At 41.7% G+C, this 27,577-nt stretch overlaps 1 protein-coding gene across 1 annotated transcript; it reads left to right on the top strand.

Moving 5' to 3' along the window:
* Nucleotides 1-26,031, top strand: LOC118431588 (probable G-protein coupled receptor 139). Its single transcript, XM_035842830.1, has 6 exons — nt 1-273; nt 20,138-20,320; nt 23,427-23,627; nt 24,052-24,114; nt 24,719-24,850; nt 25,652-26,031. Exons 1-6 carry the CDS (start codon nt 1-3, stop codon nt 26,000-26,002), a joined length of 1,203 nt encoding a protein of 400 aa, XP_035698723.1. The 3' UTR covers nt 26,003-26,031.
* The last annotated feature ends 1,546 nt before the right edge of the window (nt 26,032-27,577 follow it).

Here is a 27,577-nt window from a genome sequence, read left to right as displayed (position 1 = left end):
ATGGATCCATTCCTGTTCAACAAGACTGCATTCTCCAACGACAGCGACGATGAAGGACAGACCATTAACCCCGAACTCGCGGCGAAGCAGGCCAGCTTCATGCTGTTTTACGACATCATGACCTACGCGATCCTGTCCATCGGCATCCCTGGGAACGTGCTGTCGGTGGTCGTGATGGTCAGCCCCCGCCTGAGGAAGGCGCCCTTCAGCCTGTACCTGGCCTCTCTGGCCGCGGCCGACACCGTCTTTCTACTGACATCGGTCGGGCTGCAGGTAAGATCTCACCGCTTACCAGATCAGACAGGTAGTCTTGTTTTTCGATCTATAAGGTGTAATGGTGGACGATATCCCCAAGGTACTAGGAAGGCTACCTTCAGCCTGTACCTGGCCTCTCTAGCCGCGGCGGACACCGTCTTTCTACTGACATCGGTCGGACTGCAGGTAAGGTCTCACCGCTTACCAGATCACACGTTTTTGTATCTAAAACGTGCTATGGTGAACGGCAGCACCAAGGCCAGTAACTAGACTAGGCTGGCTAGGGAGGCGCCTTTCAGTCTTTACCTGGCTTCCCTGGTGGCTGCGGACACCGTCTTTCTACTGAAATCGGTCGGGCTGCAGGTAAGGTCTCACCGCTTACCAGATCAGTCATGTCATTCTTGTGTAAAGGTGGACAATATAGCCACAATGCTAACTACTGGAATAGGCTCCAGGTAGCATATAACAAAGGTTCATGTATCCCTACAGGTCATTGACTAATCAATGATTTAAATCTGTCAAGCTTTAAAGTTCGAGCTGCAGGTAAGATCTCACCGATTACCAGATCAGACAGTCTTGTTTCCGATCTATAACGTGCAATTGTGGTCAATGACCCTAAGGCCAATTACTAGATTAGACTGTAAAGGTCTTTGGAGCAGCCAAGATCATTGACTTGTCAATGAATCAAATCTACCAAGCTTTCAAGTTCTTTCATCTTATAGATTTCTCTTAGCCGGTAAACAAAGTCATGATTGCATGTGTCCTCAATTCACTCTGATCGCCTTTTAGTTTACAAGATCAGACATGTCGTCTTGTTTTACGTTCGATCTATAACGTACAATTGTGGTCAATAGCGCCAAGGCCAGTTACTAGACTCGGCTGCAAATGTCTTTGGAGTAGTCAAGATCATTGACTAATCAATGATTCAAAACTACCAAGCTTCTTGCTTCTTGAAAGGCTTTAGTTGCTGACATAGTCTATTACTTGATGGCATTGCTGCATCAAATATTTCTTCTACGACGTGCTATGATAGTAAACAGTAGCCATGATGTACATAATAGGCAATAAAGCTCTGTATTGGACTCCGGTTTCCTCACCTCACCTCACCTCACCTCACCTATCCCTTGACCATCTAGTGGGTCGTTGGAGCACCATGACAGTTCGCTGCACCACCCTCCTCCGTCTAGCTCTATCTTCTGCCACTCGCATTGCTTCAGCTAGGCTTAAGCCGGTCCACTCTCTTATGTTATCCTCCGATCTTTTCCTCTGTCTTTCTCTGTTCCTGCTTCCTGGGACTGTCCCTTGTAATACTGTTTTTGCGAGACCTGAAGACCTTGCCACAGCTTCAGCTTTCGTTTCACTACAGTTGTTAAGAGGTTGTCATGTGGCCCTATGGTATGTGTTATTTTGCTGATGACTTCCTCGTTGGTGACACGATCCGAGTATGTGATGCCCATGATTTTCCTGTACATAGCATGATTGTTTAGGACTCCGGTTTAGTGACTAATAAATGCTTTACCTATGCCAGATATTAGTCTACGAGTTGTTGTAACATAAGACGTGTCAGATCTATAGGTCTGTCGAGAATGACCTTGTCACTAGACATAAGACGTGGTTTTTGAACAACGTGTACATCGCTGAAAAGTCGGTACATGGACGCTGTGGTGTCTTTGACATCACCAAAGTAAATTTACCTCCAACTTTAATAGAAGAGTACATGTTAAACATCACATAGTTGGGGCGCTCTATCTAACTCTCTAAACGCCACCCTTGTAATTTGAAGCACCAAATAAACTCGAGGCATTGCCGATGGGTCCACAGAATACAAAGTGGCATTGATGGACACCTGCAGACATGTGAAACATTGCCCGCAAACAAGCTTCCCTCACAAGCTGCCGAGGACGCAACGAAGTCAAATTGACCGTAGCAAAACCCATTACTGTACTCTATGAAGTTTGACAATCTTTCATGCAGCTATACGTCAAACTGATGGTTGTTGTAACGTTTTGACAGGTTTAATCGAGTCTGTCCTTTAAGCAACAAATCAACTGCCATAACTTTGTCAAGCCCTTCAAAGAGGAGGTCAAAACGGACAGCGCTGCTCTTAGAATAACTTTATAGTTACCTCCTTTCATGTGTAACGTTTAATGTGATATGTATGTGTGAAATCAACCACCATAATTTTATCGAAAAGCTTATACATTAACAGTACTTGAAATAGGCAGTTACAACTACCACTACCAGTACCGCACTCTTTTATAGTTCTTTGATGTTCATGGCCTATCTTAAATGTATACTTACCTGGTACGTTGCCATAATTTCGCCTACAGTTAGCTCAAAATATGCAATACAGGCATGAAGGTGGACTTGGCAAATTTTCAAAATCTCCATCATGCGACCCGGGAGGCCCATCCTTTTTATTATCTGAAAATTACGGGGTTACGTTTCAAGCTTCAATGTAGGACCATGGCTGTAATAGCGATGCGTTTCCAAACGTAAGTGCTGACTGCAACAGTTTTCATGACCTCTAATAAATATCAGTACATTATTTGCGGCTGAAACGTTTACAGAGTAGAAATTTGATGTCAGTTGTCTAAACATCAATTTGCAAGGCTTGTGGTAATCTTTATGTGCTAATTTTTCTTTGGGGAAATCGTTTATAGAGTATTGGCAGTTGCAGCAATGGGCACCCGGTCAGCAGGCACTGAGCCAAACCCACTTCGTAGGATACACTGTAGGCGTGTATGTTGTTTGAAATACGGAGAATATGAAATGGAACAATAACTGTATCTGTATCTATATATCCGGTATAACCCCCCTTAGGTGTAACACACCAGCTTCGCAGGCACGCGGCACGACAGCAGCTGGTTATATTACACCGAAGGACCCGTTACACCTAGCTTTTGCACATCTATCTGCAAGCGTTATTTGAAAGTATCCAGAGAAGATGCCCCTTCTGTGCTTGGTGATAACAAATTCCACTCTACGATAGCTCTGGGAAAATACGAATATACATCATTGTCTAGATCAGATCTAGGACGTTTTACGTCTGAAATTGACACCGAAGCATGACACTTTCGCCGACACTGGGTCTAAATTATTGAAATGCATGAAATTGAAAGAAAATGCCAGCCGCACCTCGGACTGGTGATCCGGATAGCAGCTTTTCAGAATTGTCCGTTTTGTTTAGTGTGTTTGCCATGACAAGTCTCGACGAAATATCAAACGTCAGGTGATAAACCCATTTATACATTTTGAAACTGATTTAGAGATTGCTATCAGCAAATGGCATATCAGAACAGGAAAGAAGACGAGACAAGTGAAGGAAGACAAGGTAAGAAAGTGCGGACTAGTCAAATTACAAACCAGACAGGAGGAGGCATTGGACAGAGAGAGTTGTGAGGGAGTAGCCTGGATTCCAGCCGCATTATAGCCCCAGAGTCTATGTTTAAAGCCTATATCACGGCTGGATACAAGTCTAGGGTGTGAAACATTGGTCTTTTAATTTCATGTGACGCAAGTTTCACTTGTCACGACAAAGAAGAAGGACCATTTATACTTAGGTCCAAAGTACGGTCCAAAGTTAGTTCCCCCCAGCTCGTTTTACTGTAAATATATTTAACTTCGCGAGGATTTAATTTCACGATAGCGGGAAAAAGGGCTTTTCGCGGTGGTTTTAAATTCTCGGTATCACCATGCAATGTAGTCTCTTACTCCCATGGATAAATATTTGCGGTGGTTTTAAGTTCGCGGTTAAGCGGCCACCGCGAACAGTAAACCACCACGAAAGTTTCTGCATTCAAAAATAATAAATACACTCGGCAGTATCCTCTGAGCTTAACAGTGGGACTCCAACCGTTTCCAGCAGTACACCAGTCGCTTGATTTTAATCCATGAAATCCGCCTAAATTTTGACTCGGGTATCGAGATTCAATGGTTTCCTTTTATGGGGTCCGGCTCTAACCAACTTAGGCGCCAAGGCCAAAAGGATAAGGAAACCAAAGCCGGATCGATTTTTTGCGGAGGTGAACTTGCGAACTCCCTCAGCATAGTTTGCTTTGTGAATCTTTTGGTTGATGGTTTCAAAGCACCATCACTCATGGTGTGTGTAACCTAGGTAATTTGGGGATTATCAACAACTTAAAATTTAGCAGAAAAACTCAAATGTGTCGACAAATAGCATTAGCAGAGTTGGCGTCGTGGCTAACGATCTTCTAGCAACCGGCCGGCCACTAGGCATCATCTTTTAACGTTCATAGAGAATGTTTGAAACAGGCAATTTGGTGGTAGGCAACTAGTAACTCTATGTCTTCTGGCCTTAATCTTTGGTCTTCTAACTGGACAGGTGCCAAAATATTTGTGGTACAGTAGTTTTTGTTGGGAAAGATATTTCTTAACTGCATGTACTAGTATTCAATATAAAAGTTCAACATTCAACATTCAAGACCGTTAGAATGATAGCGAGCAAAATGCTAGATAAAATGGTTCGCAATAAACTCGATCTCACGCTACGTCTAAATTGAAACCACAGGTTTTACGTAGATGGTAGTGAAAAACGACACCATTAAAGGGCTGCAATAACGGTGCAGTAGGACCATCTTTAATGCCCAGGACCATCTTTAACTCTCCTGACTCAAACCACGCTTTTGATAAAGGTCCACAATAACAGCATGGTTAGCCGAAGGCCAGTAAAGATAGTAATCAAAGAAAAATGGCCAGAATTGCAAAGTAAAATGCCCGATAGCCATAAAGACAGCGAAGCTTACCTGCGTCCTGGCATGGTTATCTTTTATCTTAAGCCCTTTGTACGGAGATATTGGCCAACATGTATACGCATTGATAACCTCAACGGACACTGAGGATCACCTGTTCTGGAAACTAGCCCCAGGACCATTTTAAGGAATGAAGATGTCCTGAGGGAAGGTTTATATCCCCATTGACCTGTGATTTGGGCCGCTTGATAGCACAAGTAGGCTAACGGCGATCATAGATATGCCGTGATCCCCGAGCTTCTACTATCCTAGTCAATATGTCATGTCTTGAGGACTTGATATAGGTAGACTATTGTTGTGGTCCCCCGACACTAAGAGAAGAGTCGGCCGTCCAAGCTCAACTCTCAAAAGCTCATTGAGGATGAAACAGGACTGGGGGGAAAGGTCTTCTTTCTGCGATGAAGGACAGGCAGTTCTGGAGGGCCAACTTCGTTTGCTCCACCTCTCAAGAGGATGAAAGATGATGATGATGATGATGAGGACTTGAAACAGTGTCCCAAAAACAACTGGAGAAGTCCAATTCCTGCTGGATTGAAAGGTTTATCACTCTAATAATGTTATGATTTTTTGCTACCGATCGTGTTCTTGATGTAGGAACACTGTATAATACTTTCACTTATATTTTATGTTAGAATTATAATTTGACTTCTTGCCTCTATTACCTCATAAATATACAGTAAATATATCTTCATTGAAAGCATACACAACCAGTGAAATGAGAAAATGTGGCCCCAGTTGGGTATTCGTACTGTCATATGATGATTGAACAGACCGTAGTGCTGCCCCATCCTATGATATTGGAGTAAAAGATTGGGAATTGACCTGTATGTTGTAGTGCTTCGTCACCATACACCTTTCTGACGCGGCGGCCATGATAGATCTAAAACGAGTTCAATGAGGCAAACAAAAGACTGTCCATCATAATTAGCAGTACAACCAATGATAGCATGGCAATTATAAAATCGACCAATAAGAGAATGGCTGCGTGTCCGTCAAATATTTGCATTATTATGTTTTTACTTTGCATCTCTTAAGGGACTATGTGATCAGTCTACGCTACTCTAAATTGCTTCATCTGTCGGCACATAACACTAGTTATGGCATTTTTTTATTTGATCTTATATTGTGAAAATCTGTGTGGTTCGGTGGAAAACTATATGGGAGCTGATTTTGGAATAAGTTTTGTCTGTTTGCCTCATTGACCTTATCTTCGATCTATCATGGCCGCCGCGTGAGAAAGGTGTATACAACATATGACTGACATGGGGACGATATGGTTTACAACTTATGGCAGCCAACATATGGGTTATGGCTGCCTTTTCCATATCAATTCTAGCCAAGTGCTTCGCCACACAATCAATCATCACCGTGATCGATCCTTCTGAGGTCTGCAATTTGTAGATAAAGGCTTCAAGATAACCTGATTTCCACACCTAAGGGTGCGTACCTAAACTCATATTCAGGTTCAGGTCCGGATTCAGGTCCAGCAGTTCAGGTTCAGCCCATCATTGCATTATTTGCACTAGAAAAATTAGTTTTTGAGGGGAAGAGGGGATGGTGCATATAAAATTGCATGTTAAAGCATGAATTGAAATGCAATGTAAAAAATACATGCAAATTATATACAGCCAGTGTAAACACAAAGTTTCTTATCTTTTTCCAGTGCAAATTTCACTGTCTCTGGAAGGTTTTAAATGTTTAGAACAAAAAAAGGGAATATCAGTGACAGATTGCTTTTTACAAGTCTGGACTTGGCTCCGGACATTTAGGGGGTTTTTTTTGGACTTGGACCTAAACATTTTTAGGTCCAATTCCAATTTCGGTGCGTACAATGTTTAGGTCCAATTCCAATTTCGGGCTTTAGGTACGCACCACTATCCACACCTGATGCGGACTAACCTTCTTCTGGTTACAGATGCTGTTGTTGAAACTTAATCTTCGAGGGGCTGTGAAATCATCAAAATAATGTGGTTTTTAAATTGTTTCCTACAAGGCATGGTACGCGTATAGTTCAGACCTGGGTAAAGGTGGTATCTCACTGCGCTTGGGGCACCGGTGCGGCACTGCGGGTTTCGTTCACTGCGACACTGTTGTGTTTTTTGTGGCCAATTTTTGAAAGTTAGATATTGCGTAAGACGTAAAAATATGACTTAGAAGACAACAGCATACACGAAAATGTGAAACAACTTGTTCTTTATCTCTGAAATTCGTTGATTGATTTTCGAATCCCGCAATACCACACCGGTGCCCCAAGTGCAGTGAGATACCACCTTAAGAAAGCAAATCAATTTCTTTCAAATGCCCCGTCCTAAGAATGACTCCCACTAGCCTGCACCCGTTTATCAAGAATCTATATTTGTTGGTAATAACCGAGGTCGACTGGGAGTAGGCCGATTGCAACGATCATAAAATTGTGATTTAAGCTCATTTTCATCTTCACGGGCAGTATCTTTTTGCTTGGTATTAATTTTAGTTCCCAGTTGTTGAAGATAAAAGGGATAATGTAACGTTTACTGTTCTCCTGGGCCGTGGATTTGAGGAATGTAATTAATAATCGCCCAGTTTTGTTCCCAAAGAGAATTGTCCTTTGCATACGCCAAATAGCAGTTGAAGCAACTGGATATGATTTTGGAAACGGTCAGACGTTTCAGATAACATCCATTATCTTTTGTCAGTGACACTGAAGAGATTTGGAAGAAATTGTTATTTTTTCTACCCTAACTATGAATGATCACAAACAGTGACCTTTGCGTATGTTTCGTAAACAAACCTCTTTTAAACAGTTGACATTCTTAGACAATATGGCGGTTTTCCATACAACCTCACAGACATTGACGTGGCAACTTGCGGTATTCTTGGGTTATCCAAGGTGGCTCGTGACCCCGGATTCGTACATTATCCAAGGAGCATACTTGTCACATATATAAGTCAATATTGTTTGAAAACAACATAGTGCATCATTGACAATTGGTACATTTTTCTACTTCGGCCCATGGAGTACCATACAGCTCTTCCTGAAATGCAGCTTCGTTGAATTGTCTTTAAGACCTGACTCTCGACGTTCTTGGAGTTCCCCGGGGTTGCTTGGCCTTCCGTACTGCACAGGTAATCCTGTGACAGCTACGTCCGGTGGATTCCGCACCACATTCAATTACCTTCTCGGGAGCTGTTGCTATAATGAGGTCTGTACAGGTAGATGAGTTTTCCGTAACACGGGTTGGCTCATATATGAGTTGCTTTGCTTGGAAGTTATTACAAATGGTGTCTATTTTCTTACAAGAACTCTTTGTGAATACATCATAGTTAAGATACGATGCAGTAACTCCTCGGCTATCTTCTTTCGGGCCCGAATAGCCCCATCTTATCCAGGCAAATGTATGTGAGGCTATTTTGAAAAGAAGCCTATTTCTCTTGACTTACTAACCTGACGAAGCTGGTCACGCAGATTTGTATACTATAGTTGTACAAATCTGAGCATCACCATTTTCTGTAATGTATAGGTCATCTCTATTCCTTCAGATAAGACCGTTTTGCCTCTTCTACACCATTCAAAGAATGATGATCATCTCTAAAGCATATCCCCGCTAAGGATCAGATAGGTCATTTTAGTAGGATGGGTTCGCATGTCATTATAGTAGGATGGGTTCGCATGTCATTGTAGTAGGATGGGTTCGCATGTCCTTGTAGTAGGATGGGTTCGCATAGAAGCAATCTAACTGGTGTCCACCGATCTGTTTCATCTTGTTGAGCTCTGATCTTGTGTCATTATCTGTAGCATTTCTCACTGCACGTCCGTCAAGTCAAGAAGCTAATATTCACGGGCTTACTGGTTGCCCACCTAAGCTTGTAAAGCAAGGATTTTAACTTTGTTCTCAAGTAAAGATAGGTAATATCAGAACGTCTCCAGCTCATCGGATGTCCTGTTAACGTGTAAACCAGGGTTTTGCCGTTGTAGTTATATCCGAAACAGGATATTGCTCATTGGTGTCATGGCTTTGATACACTGTTTGGTTTTACCTCCAAGTACCATAAGCTTAACGCAAAACGTGAGCAGCGCAAGAAGAACCGTTTAGAGAGCACCTACATGGCCGTATATGATATATGCTATCGCTCCTAGTCATTCGTTGGGTCTTTAGTCAATGTACTTTGAAAGGATCCGGAGTGTGGTGTTGTCATATCTACTATGTTTATACCATGTACTTGCAGTTAGCCCTCGGGCACGAACTTGCAAATAAACTTCTTTAATTAACTTTTGAACTTTTCTGTTGAAACTTCAAAGACTGCCTCCAATTCAGCCTATGCTATATATTATCGTCGCAACACAAAGTTGTCACACTGGGAGATGTTAAACCAAAATATGCCGAATGTACATCATGAATTTGGAGATCATCTACTCACAATTCCCAGGAAGATCGTTTTGTAATGTGCAATGTCGCCATGCCGTCTGCACCTTGCTTAAGTAACCAATCCCCTGTCTGGCATGGAAAGCTTCGGTTCAAACAGACCAGTCTTCACGCGAAGACACCGCAATCGCAGGCTGACCACAGGTCGTGGTTCTGCAGGATATTTCACGTTTATTTGTCTCAAAGGGCGGAGGAGATCGCGGAGATAGATACTGGCAATACTTAAGTAGTCTGAGGCTGCTGAGCTAAGGAAATGGGCTTTCTTGGCAAGATATGCCCTTCCTAAAACCTAGTATTATGTATTTATCAAATACAAGAGCGTCCTTTGGTAAATTAATCTATCAATGGCACTGTAAATAACTCTCGTGTGTCTGCTCTCTTCTCAACGGTTATATTGAATGTCCAGACAAGGACAAGTTGACACCAAATTGAAATTACCATCTACAACTTTGTTCGTTTGTTTGTCTGTTTCCGTTGCATTCCCGGTAAACCGCCTCATGGCGTAACGCACCAGATTTGTTCTGAAGAGTACAGGCTGCATATCCGGAATGGTTTATTTGATCCACTCACACTGGGAAAGATCCCTCGTCTTTGTCAAGAAGAGTTGTTATGGTGGTATCTCACTGCACTTGGGGCACCGGTGCGGCACTGCGGGGTTCGAAAGATTACTCAACGAATCTAATAGATAAAAAACGAAGTTTTTTCCGTCTTGTGTATTTTGTTTTCTTCTAAGTCATACTTTTAGTTTTACGTATTACGCAATATCTAAATAACACAACATTGCCGCGGTGAACGCACCCTGCAGTGCCGCACCGGTGCCCCGTTTGTTGTGCACGTAAGATTCTTGTTGCCAAAGTTGTGGTTTTCCTGTTATTAGCCCTTCTGGGGTGACGCAAGCATTAGCGTCTGCGCCTAGAGCCCACGGTGAGAGACCTCAAATAAGAACAAGGCTTTAAACCATTGAAAAGCCTTTCTTGCTGGGATTTTATGTGAAATCTGGGCATTTTGGGAGTGGTTGCAGTAGGAACTAGAAAGGCCGACATTTGCTTAAGAGCAAATACAGCATATTTCAGCCATACCCCTTCCCACGCAACATTGGACTGTTCCAAATCACCCCTGAGCAAAAATGGAACATCCTCTTAACAGTGCATTATCCCCCAAAGTGGACTGGTATTGTGAATTGATTCCAGGTAAAAACAGAGCTTGCTTCTATTTTTCAGAAAATGACAATAATCACACCTTCCATTCAGAAAATTTTCATCATGACTGAAAATTGTTGAATGACTTCATGTAATGTCATTAACAATTTTCAGTACGATAACTAGGTGTAAGTTTAAAAAAGTATAAGCTCCTTGTGATGTGGGTACATTTATTATTGCAGTGAACTTTTTTTATTCAAGTAGGGCATACGATTTAATAATTATCAAGCAGGTGCAGGTACTGTAGGAGCGTTTGTTTTCTTCAAGCTGTAAAACTGTTAAACTGTTTTACTTTGTATGCAATCAGCCATCGAGCCTATTCTTATTTTAGTTTAACAACTTCCTGCCAGACCCGGAAGATACGATTGAACCTTGTTCGAGGATTTATTTTCGTCTGTCTGGTCAGTCTGTTCATACCCTGGCGCTGAGAGTGTTTTATTGGGCTGAAACTCTGGCAGTTTAAAGCTTACAATTTAAATGTTCAAAGTTTATGTCAAACAACAACAGCACTAGGAAATGTGGCCACTATAGACAGGTGGTCACTATAGAGAAAATGCTGATCTATTGACTAGGAGCCATACGTTACACATGATTTCAGTACACTGATCATTAATCATATAAACATTGCACAGGTAAGCCAATTGTTTAGATGTACAATTAAGTTCAAATAATTCTGAAGAGAAATATTGATGAGAAAATAATCATTCTCGCCACTGTCTAACTTATAATTACGTATCAAAACTAGACGCAGATTTTCTAACTAACGCACCTTTCGCCGACTTCATCAAAGGACCGCCGGCTATCAATCAAACACGGCTGTTGATTAGACTTAGAGTTTCAAACAGGCATGTGCTGTGTGCCAGTTGACAGCGAACTTCATGCTACGTGATGTTTTACATTGCTTGGACCTTCTTTCCTACAGCGGTGCTTCTACAAAATATTTAGACTGTAACACTGAGTCCCACATGTTTTATAGAATAGAATTTGACGCAGAACAGCGTTTTTTGCTGGGTATTTTTCTTGAAACATGTCCGTGGGAATATCAGCGAGGCGGCGACGTAGGGATATCAGACCGTCAACAAAAGTCGCACGGCGGCTAACGGCGCAGCGAAGATACTAGCGCTATAAATAAGCGCTTACAACTAAGGATGGCAACCCGTACAATATTTTTGTATACTGTTGAGCTAAGTAAAGTTTGTTGTTTATGAGGTTTTAGTTGTCTTTGAAGCTTTGACCCGAAATATTTTTAAGTCAAACTGCTGAAGAGAAGTAAGTGACTGCTACGATTATCGTAGATATGGCCCTAAAAAAACTGATAAAAGAAGCCTTCTCAATAGTCTAAAATGCAAGAGCTTCCGGGGGGGCTTCGCCCACCTGGGCCCCCCCCCCCCCCACAGTGGCCCTGCCCCTGGACCCCGCCAGGGACATTCGGCGGCCCCCGGACCCCTGTCCGACGCTTTGAAAAAATCCTGGCGAGAAGTCTGTACGGCCTGAGTCTTCAAGTTAACGTATTGTGTGGTCCCGCTTATGAATATTAATTAGCCTTCGCTTTCCTCTTCGCTGATTGGCTGAACCATTAATTGAATTAACTCTTCCTGCCGGCTAGACGCAGGTGCAGATGTCGGCTCTGTGGGGTGAACGTCCGAAAGGTCATGGCATGGAGAACGAAAGAAAACCAATTTCCCCTAAAAAAAGTGCTGTAATTAAGCCTTTTACAGTACTTTATGCCAAAAATTTTACTTGGATCATTTTACCAACTATCTTATGCCTATCTATACCAAATGTTACTCATACCAGGGTACAGGGGTGCAAAATATACCGTTATAAGACCGTCAACAACTGTCGCACGGAGCTAACAGCGCAGCGAAAATACCATCGCTAGCGTTTCAACTTCGGATAACAAGTTATAAGTACTGCTGAACTCAGTAACGTTAAAGTTTGTTTTTAGTTGCCTTTGACGATTTGACCTGAAATAGTGTTACGCTACACTCCTGAAGAGAAGTTAAGTGACTGCTGCGATTATCATAGATATGCCCCTAAGAACTGATACAATATAAAGCCTTCTGAATAGTCTAAAATGCGAGAGCCTTAGGCGGGCTTCGCTCCCCCTGGCGGGAACACTACTATATACGGGATCATGAGGCCCCGCTTATGAATATTAATTAGCCTTTGGCCTCCTCTTCGCTGATTGGCTAGGTCTTTGATTCAATTAACTCTCCGGCTGACGCGCACAGGTGTGGCTCTGTGCGGGGTCACGGAAGGTCACGTCAGGAGGCCAAAAGAAAACAAATTTCCCCTCAGAAAAGTGCCAAAATTAATCATTTGAAAGTTGTTTATGTCAAAACTTTTACTTGAATCTTGTTACCAAGTATCTAATGCCTATCTATTCCAAATTTCAGGTCATTTAATTGTAATACCAGGGTACAGGAGCCAAAAGTGTCCTTTTTTGGGCAAAAATTGGCCAAAAATCGCAAAAATAAGCATTTTGTTGCACTGTACACCAAAAGTGTTATTGAATTTATATGAAGGGATTATCAAGGCACATCTGTGTCAAATTTCAGCTCATTCGGTTGCAATACCAAGGTACAGGAGCCAAAAGTGTCCTTTTTTGGTCAAAAATTGGTAAAAAAATCGCAAAAATAAGCATTTTGTTGTACTGTACACCAAAAGTGTTATCGAATTTATATGGGGGCATTATCAAGGCACATCTCTGTCAAATTTCAGCTCATTTGGTTGTAATACCAGGGTACAGGGGCCAAAATATACAGTTTTGGTCTAAAATTGACCCAAAAATCTCAATAAAATCATTTTAGAGGCAGATATGAAAAAAATGGGAGAAAAGCATCAAGGTATTGGCCCACTCTACCCCTGTGCCGAATTTCAGGTCATTCGGTCCAGGAACGGCGGAGATGAATCACTTTGAAGATTTGACAGGAGAAAGAAAGAAAGAAACATTACGAATACAATATATTTCACCATACTATGTATGGCTGAAATATAATGACCCTACTCTTGTAGAATAAGTTGTAAAAAAAGGACCTTTCTCCATCGAGGGGGTTTCCGCACCCCCCTGAAATAGTGGTATAGATAATTGTATATTTGTTTCCTCAACTCTCCCATTGGAACGCATGTATTACTGGGGAAAATTCTGATGGCATCGTCTCCCCTTCTAGCACGGTGTCCATCATGTTTCCGCCCCAGTTCTTCCATCTGGTCGAACATTGGTTTATCAGAAACGAACGTCTGTCGCAACATTCCCCGGCTGGCTGCCCGATTGCCTCAGTTATCAATATACATGAAACGCTGTCCCCATGCTTCATTACGTGATCATTGAATCCCCTCTCTTGCTCCTGGCCTATCTGCTGAAATGTACATGTATGTGCACTCACATTTACACTATGCTAAAGCGCATCGTCTTGATTGTAGCAGCTTCTTCTGTATGTGAACATGGATAGACACGTAACGATGTACCCGATCAAAGTGGGTTTATGGACGGGAGTATGCTAAAACTGCCTGTGAATGCCAGTAATTTCAAACGTGCCCAGAGCAAGCCCCATGTGGCACGCATATATTCTGTTACTTTCTCATTTTTAATGCACTTGAAACTTGTGTTAAGTTAAGGTGGTATCTCACTGCGTTTGGGGTACCGGTGCGGCACTGCGGGGTTCGTTCACAGCGGCACTGTTTTGTTGTTATTTTCACCATTTTTTTATAACTTATATATTGCGCAATACGTAAAAGTACGACTTAGAAAACAACAAAATACACAAAACGGCAAAAAATTTGTTCTTTATCCCTGAAATTCGTTGAGTCATCTACGAACCTCGCAGTGCCACACCGGTGCAGCCAGTGCAGTGAGATACCATGTACCACCTTTAGTTTGGGGTGCAATAAAGACTGTGGGATTTCACGAGACACGATTCGTTGGACAACATCAATTCAATCACTTTTTATACGAGATACTCGTTTACTGTTTTCATATGAAGTGATTACAAAAAGACCTTGTAATAAAAATGTGATTTCGAATGCAACTCTCCCAGCAATAAAAAGCCATTAACTTCATGTTTACTACAGGAATAATGATAGACTGGTTGTTCTGCCACTTTGTTACAGTTCTCTGGTAGTTGTCCCAAAAGAGAGTTATGTTCAAGTTAAAGTATCTATAATACATCAAGGGAACTTATTCGGTGCAGTTTTATCACTTCCAGATATGTCTTTAATACTCCCCTCTCCAAGATGCAGCGACCGCACTGTGCGACCAAAGAATTTCATAGCTAAAGAAGGAACTTTTTGACGCTGTATCTCTTTAAATGCATTTTGAATCATCTATTAATACGTCTTATACCATCTTCAAAATAAAGAAATCCTGTGTGATACAATTATACAAATTTGGTCTCTGCACGGTCACTCACTGATCGCAGTATTCTGATCCCTTCTGTGGAGTATCATGACACCCAGTAGAAGTAGGTCTCTTTGTACCCTCCAGGCAGAGGTTAGGCTCCGGCTTTTTTAACGTTTTTTAGACGTTCTTATCGGGCTTTCTATTTGTATTGTATCTTGTTATATCAAAACCTGGCTGGCGTACTTCAAGAAAAATTACAAAATAGAAAGCCCGATAAAAAGGACTAAAAAAGGTAAAAAAAAAAAACAGCCGGGGCCTCTACTTGGAGAGTAGTCTCTTTAGACCCCCTTTACTCTAGACGGCGATCACGCTGCGCTCTCACTGCGACGTACAAAAGATGTGCGCAATCTTCGATTTCATCCAGGTAGTTGTGTGTCGGTTCGAATAACGTTCCTAAACGGGGAACATGCGGCTCCAGCGTCTTTTCTGAAGACGTGGCGTAAGTGTGAACGGTTGGCTTGAGGTTGTCCTTCTCCACACACTCTTCGATTTCATCCAGGTAGTATAATAGAAAATGTAAAAGTGTGACTGAAAAGACGGCAAAACACGCAAATCTTAAAATCATTCGTTGTTTTTTTTTCTACGCACTTCGCTGAACGATCTGTCCAATTTTAGGTCGCAGAAAGAGCGCGGCGACAAGTGGAAGGGGGGTATAACGGCAGAAGTGACCTGACCCATGATACAATTAGCCGGGAAGGTGAAACCTCGAGAGAATCCTCAATCGGAATATCCGATCATTAAATCCATGTTGGAAATTACGTCTAACCTTTAAGCCAGAAAGGTGACCGACTTTGTGGTCGGTAGGTCAGCCACGGATAAAGCAGCAATTAAGTCGGAAAGTTTTAATGACTTAGCCTCTACCACGCTCCGCAGGTCACTGGAAAAATAGGACAATTTGGCCACAAATTAGACAGAAAACACGCTAGAGGAGAACTGTTTGCGACCTTAAGGTGGGATCACACGTGCATATATATTTAAGTCCGTATGAGGCGCGCATGGGAGTATTTGCCTCCACCAGGCCCCACAGGTCGTTGGAAAAATAATAGAAATTGGACAAACGTAAACAGGTAACATGTCAGACGAGTTAGCTGGGTCGCTAACCATACTTCTCGGTCAGCTAACTCATATGGCAGGTTATGTATCTATATTTGTCCAAGTTGTACTATTTTTCCCACGACCTGTGGAGCCCGGTAGAGACTAAGAGCTTCCTACGCACCTCAAACGGACTTGAATATATACGCATGTGTGACCCCAACTTAAGGCCGGTCACTCCTAGGCCAATTAGCTCCTACTAGGCTTTTATTCCTAACTTGGCCAAAGTATATGAAGACAAATGTTCAGTACAAATTACTTAAAGGGGGAACTAGAAAAAGGAAGGAAAATCTTTCTTAATCTTATTTCCTTACCTTATCTTATAACCGTGTCTTTAAATGTATCGTTTATGAAGACAAATGTTCAGTACAAATTACGTAAGCCATTGGATAAGTTAGTTAACAGTAAGACATTTCAGACAGTATCCGTCAGGTACGAAAGGCAATGGATACTGTTTGAAACGTCTGGTCGTTTACTAACTTATCCAGGGGCTTACGTAATTTGTACTGAGCATCTGTCTTCATTTACGATACACTTAAAGACATGATTATAAGATAAGGTACGAAAATAAGGTGAAGAAAGATTTTTCTTATTTTTCCATTCCCCCGTTCGCTTGTTATGATAATTTTTTTGTATTGAGTATCTCATTACGTGGATGTCTATCCTTCATCGACCTATACAAAGACTAGTACGGATGACCAATAAAAGCTTACAATAGTTTGTAAGAAGAAACACTTTGTTCTCTTCTCATTCTCAGGGGCACAATGCTTGCCGAACTGTGATTTCTAATTTACGACATGGAAATCCTACTCCTATTCCCCACAGATTACTATTCCACGCGGGGTTAACTCTATCTGAGCATCTAAAAGTGGTATCTCACTGCACTTGCGGCATCGGTGCGGCACTGCGGGGTTCGAAAAGTACTCAACGACTTTCAGAGATAAAGAACGAATTTTCTTACGCTTTGTGTATTTTGTGTGTTGTCTTCTAAGTCATACTTTTACGTATTACGCAATAGGTAAATCATACATAAAAAAAATCGTCGAAAATATGACAACAGTGATAAAGAACACATTGGGGGACAGAGATGTCTGGAAGAAGAGAATAGACCTGGTCCGGGCAACTCGGCCGAGATGATGATGATGATCACAACAGTGCCGCAGTGAACGAACCCCGCAGTGCCTCACCTATGCCCCAGGTGCAGTGAGATACCACCTTGACACAGCACAGATCCTGTTATCTCCTGAACATCCTCGGTTGAAAGCTCAGGTGAATCCGATAGTCACTTGCGGTTTAACATGTGGAGTGGTGGATTATCAAGTGAAATCAGCCCGTCAGGGGAGTACGTGTGGGGTTCGAAAGATTATGCAACGAATTTCAGAGACAAAGAACGAACTTTCTTACGCTTTGAGTATTTTGGTGTCTTCTAAGTCATAGTTTTACGTATTATGCAATATCTAAATCATATCGGTGAAAATATTACAACCGCAGTGAACGAACCCCGTAGTACCGCACCGGTGCCCCGAGTGCGGTGAGATACCACCTTTATGCGTGCGGATGTCTCATACTGGTCCCCTTGACACATGCATAGATCCTGGTATCTCTCGAACATCCTCGGTTGGAAGCTCAGGTAAATCCGATAGGCCCATGCGGAGTGGTGGATTATCAGGGAAAGTCAGCCTGTCAAAGGACTACGTGACTAACTCGATCAGCTATAATTATTGCATTAAGGATAATCGCCGGGTTAAGTACAGCGAGGTAGTTAAGGAGGCGCCACGCAGAGAAGAAGATACCCCTATCGGAAATCAGAGTTTGCTCCCCCGGTATTACCTGGCATTAGCATTGACGCACGGAAGTGACTTTAGACGACTTTTGGCGCCAGGGCGGACTTGTGTGCCAACACTATCTCCGTATGTGACGCCTCTATTTTCGGTTTGGATTTGAACAGAAAAGACAGTCGGCGGGAAGGATAAAGGGACTGATTGAATCTCTCTTCATCATCTGGGAATTAATAGGACACCTGCCTACCGAACTGACTGCCACTCTTCTTGGAGACGGAAATACAGTCTATGGATAACACAGAATTACAATCAACATACAGATGAAACATGAAATTACTTAAACGTACAATTACTCTACTTTTCTTCATCATCTGGGAGTTGATTGGAGTAAAATCTCTACTTCAGATGTCTACCGAATTGACAGTCACTCTTCAGGGAGTGGAAAATGCAATGTATAGATTTAGATAACACAGAATTACAATCAACATATAGATGAAGTATGAAATTACAGTAAAGTACCATCACTCTACTTCTCTTCATCATCTGGGAGTTGATTGGGGTAAAAACTCTACTTCAGCTGTCTACCGAACTGACAGCTAATTTTCCCGGAGACGGAAATGCGGTATATATAGTATTAGATAACACAGAATTACAATCAACATACAGATGAGACATGAAATTACAGTAACGTACAATTATCTCTGTGTATTACTCCTGAAAAGAGCACCATCCATCTTAACCAATGAACCTGTGCATACGAAGTGGCAGATTTCGACTTCCACTACTTCAAAACAAGACGCTGAAATTGTGATAAAAATAAAGCCTGTAGATATATGTATATATTCAAAGTCAGTTAGTGAATGATTCATTGAAGATGAATAAAGATACTTCAACTGTCTGCTGTCCCCACAGCCCTACTTAAAAGTTGTTATCATTACCAAGTTACGAGACATACGAGGGGCGTTCAAGAAGTAATCCACCTGACCCACTTCCAGTTGTTTGATCTAGATGAAATTTTGCATATGTAATGATTCATATCTCTATGGGTTATGTTGCAAAAAACAGCTCTGAACTAATTTTGGTTTTTGATTTAAAGGTGTTTGAACTGAGTCAGGTGTGAAATGGACCAGGTGTGAAATGGAGCCAGTTGAGTGTCGCGCAGTGATCCGGTTTTTGTATTTGAAAGGACGCATACCAAATGAGACTTTTGATGAAATAAAAGAAACTTATGGTGATGATTCCCCATCATATGACCTTGTAAAACGCTGGAATTGTGAATTCAAACATGGCCGGAAGTCTGTGGAAACAGCTCCCAGACCTGGTCGTCCCTCTTCTGCCATTGATGAGGCATCTGTTGCAGGACCAACCTGGGGCGTCCTACAAAAACGGTATACAGAGCTGCATCAAACGATGGTAGAAATGCATAACTCTGGGTGATTCCTATGAAGAGAAAGACTAATAACTGCACCAAGTTTCATTAATCTCCTCCTTTGGGAAATGGGTCAGATGGATTACTTCTTGAACGCCCCTCGTATATAGGAATGACTAAGTTACACATAACGTCACATAGAAAGAATCTTGTGTCTGTGTCTTAAAGTCATTCATGAAAAGAGCAGCTTTCATTTCAATTAAGGGCATGACGTTTTCTACTACGTCAATGGAAGACCGATGAACCTGTGCATACGAAGTGTGAGATTTCGACTTCCACTGCTTCAAACCAAGACGCTGAAATTGATAAAGCTTAGCCTGTAGATTTATTTATACATTTAAAGTCAGTCATTGAATGATTCAGTGAAGATAGATAAAGATGTTTCAACTGTCTGTTTCCCCAGAGCTCTACTTAAAAGCTGTTATCATTACCAAGTTGCGTAGGAATGACTAAAATTACACATAACGTCTTATAGACTTCGAGAAGAGGCTTGAAAATCAACTGCTTATACTTAAGTTCATCTGTGTTCATGTAAGTTCATGTGCTGCTTGTAAGTCGGTCCCGGCCGCCAACCTTCCCATAACCGAGACGGGGGCCAATACCGACTTTCAAGCACCTTTGACCATTTACTGACGTCACAATTTCGATCCGGATGTGTGACATAGAATTTGCATCATTCCAACTTGACAAAGATCAGAGGACTGATCAAAACTTTGTTGGTAAGCGCTTTATTTCGTGTATGGATGTAAAGATTGAAATTGCTACATAAATCAATCCTCCTCATCCTCAATCGTTGTCTTGCAGATTTTCCACGACCATGAGCTCATCCACGCCAGTGACGTGTATTGCAAGCTGACCAAGTTCCTGGTGCGTTCCTCCGGGTACTTGTCTGCCTGGATCACCACGGCCTTCACGGTGGAGCGGTACATCGCGGTGTGTCACCCCATGCGCAGGAGCGCGCTCTGCTCCATGCAGACCACCAAGAGGGTGCGTGGTAAACATTAACCCTTAGGAAACCTTTTATATTTCGCTTATGATATGTGAGGGTCACGTGACTACGATGACGCAATTTTGGTGGTAACCTTTAACCCAAAAGTACTGGCTTATAGTATGCTTGGAATTACGTGTTTTGCGAGAAATGCTATCAAGTGCTCCATGCAGACTACCAAGAGGGTGCGCGGTAAATCTTATCCCACAAGCTTTCGCTTTTGATATGAGGGTCGCGTGACTAAGATGACACAATTTTGGCGGCCGCCATGTTGGTGGGTTAAAGACGCAGAGAAATTGTTTTGTCATATGAGAAATGCTATTAAGTGCCTGTATTTGCTTCTGGCAGCTCTGCATATCAAGAGAGACACACAGAAAGAAACAGACAGAGTGAGGTGGCAGACAATCTGATAGAGAGCACGACATTATAGATGATCCCTTTCTAGAATGATTTTATACACCATCTTGGATCTTTTCAACCCACCAACCCACAGTGGTCATGTATATAAGTTGTGACAACAAAATGTCGGTGCTCTATCCGTCTCTTTCCCATAAAATGGCAAGTCGTTCGTCTTGTAAATCACCCTTAGCCCTTTCATAGGCCCTAGGGCACTAGGAATTACAGAATGGGATCCCATATGGTCTATGTAATCAATAACAGTTCAAGTTCAAAGCGTGAAAAACGGACCTATCTGAATACGGCACATGGAACATCAGTAGTGGACGTAACGTACCGTAACAAAGTTGGTGACAAGTTGTGTTTCAGACATCGAATCGTCTTATATTCACAAGGAGTATACATTTCGAAATTCAATGAAAGAATTCAAAGTCATTTGAAGGTCATTGGTGCATGTTCGGATTATGTGTTTTTTAAATGACGACAACAAAATAAAAATAAAGGATTCGCTACCAGTCACATCAGATTCGATATATTTGAAAGAATTTGTACTTTCAACCCGTTTACTGGACTCCAGGAAAATATTTGAATGTAGTATTTTATAGATTTATAGGTAAATATCTCTTCACGTAATCACTTTTGTTCTCAATTTTCTGCTGAAAAAGGCAGCTTACAAGTTTTAGAATAAAGTAATTAGCCTCCAAATGACTTACGAACCTAATGAGACTATTAACTAATATTTCATTGGATGCTTGATAGGTATCCTAACACGCTAAAATCAATAGTAGTCATCGCCGGGAGCTCTCATACATGAATCTGTCCTGGACTGGTTCACAAAACGAAGCAATGATATGCTATGTCGTCCTCAATGCCTTTGTGTATGCTACACATACATCCATATGGTCGTTTTGCAGGCTCAGTGTACCTGATAACATCTGAAATAATCTATTTCTTGTCATTTCTTATCTTAGTAACATGCTCCTGTTTAGGGCTTAAAGTTTGTTCGCCTATTATGTTATGCTTGATTAATATCTTCATAAAAATGTAACTGAACGCAACTGCAACCACCGGATGCCCTGTGCTCTTATATATTATACATCTGTTTTTGCTGATTAGAGTATCGAATCATTAATTTGTTTTCGACTCTCCCCTTAGGCATGTTTTACATGTATGCTGCACTCCTTCCAACCACATTATTTTTCTCTGGGGTACGATATTAAAAATCATCTATTAATTTTTGCTCTTTATGTGATCTTTTATGTAACGTTAGCATTGACGTTTGTTCCCTTTATTTCATGGGTATCTATATAAAGTAGTCAGAAAAGAATAGGAATACCGTCTGGATCTCTTCACTATCGTAATGAATTAATGGTTGAATGAATGAATTACCTTTATAGTGCAGATACTTCCACTGGGTTAAGTACAGGTCGCAACAAAAGAATAGTTGACAGATACATGGCATGTATATACAAAGTCAACCAACACATCATATTGTACTAAGTGAATTCGACTTCTTCTCTCTTCTTCATGATACTAAAAATGTAGGAACAGATATCATGCACAATTAAAGGTTTGTCTACATTCATTAGGAATATGAATTTTTTAGTTAGGTATAGAGTAGGGAAACGTATGTTCTATGAGTCTATAAAGTTCAGCTCCCTCTTTGTTGTACATGTATAATCTAAATTCTACTACAAATGCTGTTCATACTCTATTCTATCTAAACTACAATATCGACATATTCGTCGTTCCAGAGAAGTGTTCTTGCAACAAGGCACTAACTTATGGTCGATGATGTCGATTTTCCGACTCGTGAAAAATGCTACCCTCAGGAACATTTAATAATGAAACCGCCCCCGTGGCATTGCCGATGTGCTTAATTATACCTGACGGCCGGGAGAAATTAATAATAGAAGCCATCTATTCCAATATTACCCCAGGCCAAAATTAACAATAAGGCTATAGATTAATTTGTCTGAACAGATTGGGTTTATACTGCAGCTGACTTTGTAAAGCTACACAGAGTTGAAAAGAGGACAAACCCCACTCATCACTCCGTGCTCATTCTTACCAAACTATGTTTGTCATATGTTTCAATATATGAGTGACAATTGATTTGTATCGTATTGTGAGTGTGAAGAAGAACGTATCACACCGCATTAAGCGACCGTGCAGTGGCCACAGCTGGAGGTATGATTTTAAAGTGTGATTTTAAAGACAAAAAGGGTAAAATCTTTATTTTGAAAAAAATCTTGGAAATTCGTTGAGAGTTTTGTCAAATCGTATGAGCTCAGCTCAGCTGTTGTGACGCAGTCACCGCCTCTAGTGAAGAGAGAGAGAGTAAGAAAAATACAGGGGCTAATCTTCAAAAACAACTGTGATCATCATCATCATCATACTCGTCGGAAACAAGAACCAGACTTCGCTGAGGCGGGCCGTCTCTTTTGTACAACAATAGCCTCATTTTGTGTTTGTTTACAGTATCTTTTCAACATGTCTTGTTGTAACCTGTACTTAGCCTGGTGCGGAAAAATGTGCAATAAAGGTCTTCATTCAGTCATTCATTTATCGTGCTAATCATTTTGCAGGTGTTATTGGGGCTGGTTATAGTCATCTGCAGTTACAGAAAGGTAGTAAAAGATATGTTTACGGTCTAATCTTCAAGCAATTGTGATAAACTTGTCTTTATCATGCTAATCGTGTTTGCAGGTGCTATTGGGGCTGGCTATAGTCATCTGCAGTGTGAGCTGCCTGGAGTTCTGGGCGCAGGTGGAAAGGAACAACATGTGTGAGTTCCGCGATCCAGAGACATGGCTCAACATCACCATATATGACATGGCTGCCGGGCGGCTCATACCAACTGCAGCGGTGGGGGTGCTCAACACAATCATTGCCACCACAGTACTGCGGGTAGGTATCTGTACCACAAAGTACACCAAAATGTCGTAGGTGCTTATGGTGTTAGAAATATTTAGACGTTTGTTTTAACTGCAAAGAGTCTTTGCTGAGAAACGGTCAAATTCGTTTTAGGATTTCGTACTAATTTGATCTGTAACATAACATCCCGCACGGATCTATGGCAGCCTTTGTATTGTATGGCATACGGACGACTATGCCCCAAACAACCCCAGTGCGACGATCATACGACTGCTACCAGGCCTTGAATTGGTTGACTACTCTAAAATCTGATGTATAACCTTGCAGATGTAGATGACCAGAACCGCCATTGAAACGTCCAATAAAACCCAGCAAAGCTAAGACTGTATCTAAGGGCTGCTCAATTGAAAACAACAGCTGGAAGACCTCTCGTTCAAGTACTTGATTCTATTTACAGAAAAAGCAGGACCGTCGCAGCCTGTCGGTTGCAGTTGTAGAGACGGAGAAGCGGCAACAACAGGTTGGAAGCTTCAACAGATCTAAAGAGATTCGTATATTTATGTAGATGTTGTAGACAAAGTTGTTAGACAGATGCTAAGTTCACACTTTTACGTTAAACTGAGTACGACGTCTACAAAAGCTATAGATTTGATAACTAGATACAAGTTAATCTCTAAAAATGGACAGATTATGGAGACTACTTCTGGAGTGACATCTATGACGCTGGACAATAAACTGGCGTCACGAGAATGAACTGGCAGAACGACTCAATTCTAGTAAATTTTGATTGCATTTCATGTTGTCATACAACTAATTCGTCTCTATCTGCTATATTCGTCTATTTATTTATTCATGCATTAAAAAGTTGTCCGTACATCTGTAATAGATGCTTAGGGGCGGCGCCCATCTCCATTTCTATAGCCCTTAGGCCACACATTCGTGCAAGCTACTACAGCAGGAGGCTAGTCCGCTGGTAGTGATGTGTGTTTAACTCATGAGTGCTGAGTGTTAAGCAGAGAAAGCAGCATGTACCATTTTAACGTCTTTGGTATGACTAGCATTTACTTGAAGAAAAGTATGAACCAAATGTTGTTTTATACAACTTTTTCCCCACATTGATTCAGATCACCATCGTCCTGTTCACGGTGTCCACCACGTTTTTCGTGCTGACGGTTCCCCAGTCCGTGGTGGTTGTGTACGACCTGGCCTCCCGCACCATGGACGACATCGACGAGCTCACGTTCTTCCGTAAGCAGGTCATTGCCGTTTTTTTATTGCATCAACGAACAATTTCAAGTTAGACAAACCTAGGACAAACATAACATTTAGGTATAGAGCAACAACAATGTGGAAGCGGCTGTCTATGGCGCTGCAGTCTGCCCAATCCGTTTAAGTTTAAAGGACAGATAGATAGATGGTTTATTGAGAAACAATTGCGTCATTGACAATGTATGGTAATATATAGATAACAGAAGTTACAGTCTAAATATAGAATAAAACACGGTGTATTTCGCATCGCCCAAGGTATCAGCCCGACCGCGGGTCGGATCGCCCGACATACCCACCTGAGAAAACCCATGTTTTGATGCGAAATGCGCCAGAAGTTGAACAAATTTGGTGCCCTCGAACCAAAAGTGTTGCAACAGCAATGTTCCAACGTCCGAATCAGGTATTCGAATTGCCAATCAAGCCGTATTCGGCCCGCTCGAAACAATTCGATTCACTCGAATGGAGCCTGTGTGATATGCCTTTCGAACCTGTGCGATACGGAAGCGTACGGCCTGGTCCGAAACACCCGTATCGAACGTTTTCGCGTCACAGGTATGACATAATACTACATATACACGTTATATTACAACACTTTCAGTTACTACAATACTAGTGGACTATATCGAGTGGAATCTACGGTAGGTAATAAAGGGAACTATTACATGCATCGGATGGAGTATTTCTATGCTACTTTGTGACATAACATTTGTCAAAAAAATTTAGGTATGGTATAGTTTATTTTTTGCATGGCGTGATAATAATACGATGCTGTTTGTATGATATGGCAGGTCATCGCCTTCACCCTCGGTCTGATGTTCAAGCTAAACTTTGCCATCAACTTCATCCTGTACTCCCTGACGGGGAGGCGGTTCCGGGAGGTGGTAGTGGACGTGCTGTGCCGCTGTGTGCGGACTCAGTACGAGGTGGAGGACCTACAGATGAACCCTGTAAACACCGCCGTGTTTGCGAACCTGCCGGGCTCCAGGGAACTCAGCGCGTTCGATCGCCGCCGCTACATGACGTCACGAACGCCTTTCAACTCTCAGGTCCTCCACGAGAAGAGTGACGAAGGCAGGAACCACAGAACAAGCTCTGAAAACGGACCTGATTCTGATTGTGCTGCGGTAACAGAAGTGTAACTTTCACTAGAAATGTGACATTTGCAAACAAAATATATACAAGGTTCACCTTCACATATTGTAGTCTAACCAGGGCTCTAGCCAGCTCGAATTTTTTTTCCGTCAGCCAATTCCCATTGTCGCGAAAACCGCGAAAACACTATTCCAGGAGTCAGAGAGACTGAATTGAGACCTTGAAAAACTGGTTTTTAATGAGATTATCGTATGCAAAAGGGCGCCGACACACATCGTCAACAATAATAACAATAGCAAAACACACAGTGTGTGGCTTTTACGGCCGTGGACGGCGTCCCCAAGCCGCATGTCACTAAGCTTCCACCAAGGATTTTTGTCCGTCAACCCGGATTTGTTTTAAAATTTTTCCGCCAGTCACACGCAGCAAATTTCTGTCAATTGACGGAAAAACGGACGCTTGCTAGAGCCCTGAGTCTAACACTGACTACTGTATGTTTATTCATTATTATCTAGTGACCTGTGCCCTCTAGCTCTGTGCTAAGCCATTTGCTACATTATGTAACCGAACACCACAGGGTGCCTGCTACTTTACCGGTAACCATGGTGACAGATGTCTGGTCCAGGTCGTTGACCTTATTTGTTTGGAGAAGAAGAAGAAACAGAGCAAACAAAATATGTTTATCTTCCGTGAAGATAAAACATAATTAACATTTTTCCGCCGAGTTACGTATTCCTCCAATTTTGAAAAAAATGTGTGTTGAAATTATGATATGTGAAATTATGATATGTTTTCTAGCGTATCCCCATAGACATGGATAGTTTAGATGTGAAGGATTACATTAAACTTGGGGACGTTGCATTGGAGAGCTTTAAAGTATGAAAGCTTCGTTGATAACTTTCGTGCAGTCAACTACAAGATAGAAAATAGACAAAGGAATATTTTGTGCAGTAAGAATTAAGGCAAATTATCGAACTACAAACTACAAAATAGAAACTGTAATACCGTTTTACAACCAGATGCGGCCAAACCTGTTTTTTTTAATAATCTTTTTCTACAAACAAAACAAAATTTCATGTATTTACCTAGCCATTTTTGCATTGTGACTTGCGAGAGTTGTCACGTGATAAGATATATTCAGATCTGTTCGAGTCATGGAGCCATATGTGACACGTGACCTGGCGAAAATATGTTAAGAGAAGCTGAATGTAAATTCGTGGCTTAGAATGTCAGGTGTCAGTACAGTTGAGGAAATAATACCGTATGTGCTGTATTCAAAGCGCTTGCCTGTGTTTTGGAAAGTTATAGATATGAGTGTAAATCTACACATTATTGTTGGTGATGTTAAGTGAGTTCATTCATTCAAGACAGAAAAAAGCCATGGTGAAGATTGTATAACGTCTGATCAAAACCGATGTTGACGTTGATAGTATTTTCCATTATCAGTGTTGTTATTATATAAACTGACAGTAATTATGAATAATTATGGTCTGCACGTTATCACGACTTACATTTCCGCTCACTCTGTCATAAAAGACGATTCTCGCTAGGGGGTGTTTTAGATTCGTTGGCTAGAGTATGTTATTGGATCAGAACAGGAATGCACCCATGAAGCTCAGCTC

This window comes from Branchiostoma floridae, chromosome 15, assembly GCF_000003815.2.
Source record: "Branchiostoma floridae strain S238N-H82 chromosome 15, Bfl_VNyyK, whole genome shotgun sequence".
Taxonomy (NCBI): domain Eukaryota; kingdom Metazoa; phylum Chordata; class Leptocardii; order Amphioxiformes; family Branchiostomatidae; genus Branchiostoma; species Branchiostoma floridae.
Note: the sequence above shows the minus strand (reverse complement) of the source record. Positions and strands in the feature narration are given on the sequence as shown.

Excerpts from the sequence above, each read along its gene's own strand:
- LOC118431588 (XM_035842830.1), top strand. The coding sequence starts at position 1 with ATGGATCCATTCCTGTTCAACAAGACTGCATTCTCCAACGACAGCGAC. Across the intron at positions 23,628-24,051 it reads TTGCCACCACAGTACTGCGG|AAAAAGCAGGACCGTCGCAG; the intron begins GTAGGTATCTGT and ends TTCTATTTACAG. Across the intron at positions 24,115-24,718 it reads CGGAGAAGCGGCAACAACAG|ATCACCATCGTCCTGTTCAC; the intron begins GTTGGAAGCTTC and ends ACATTGATTCAG.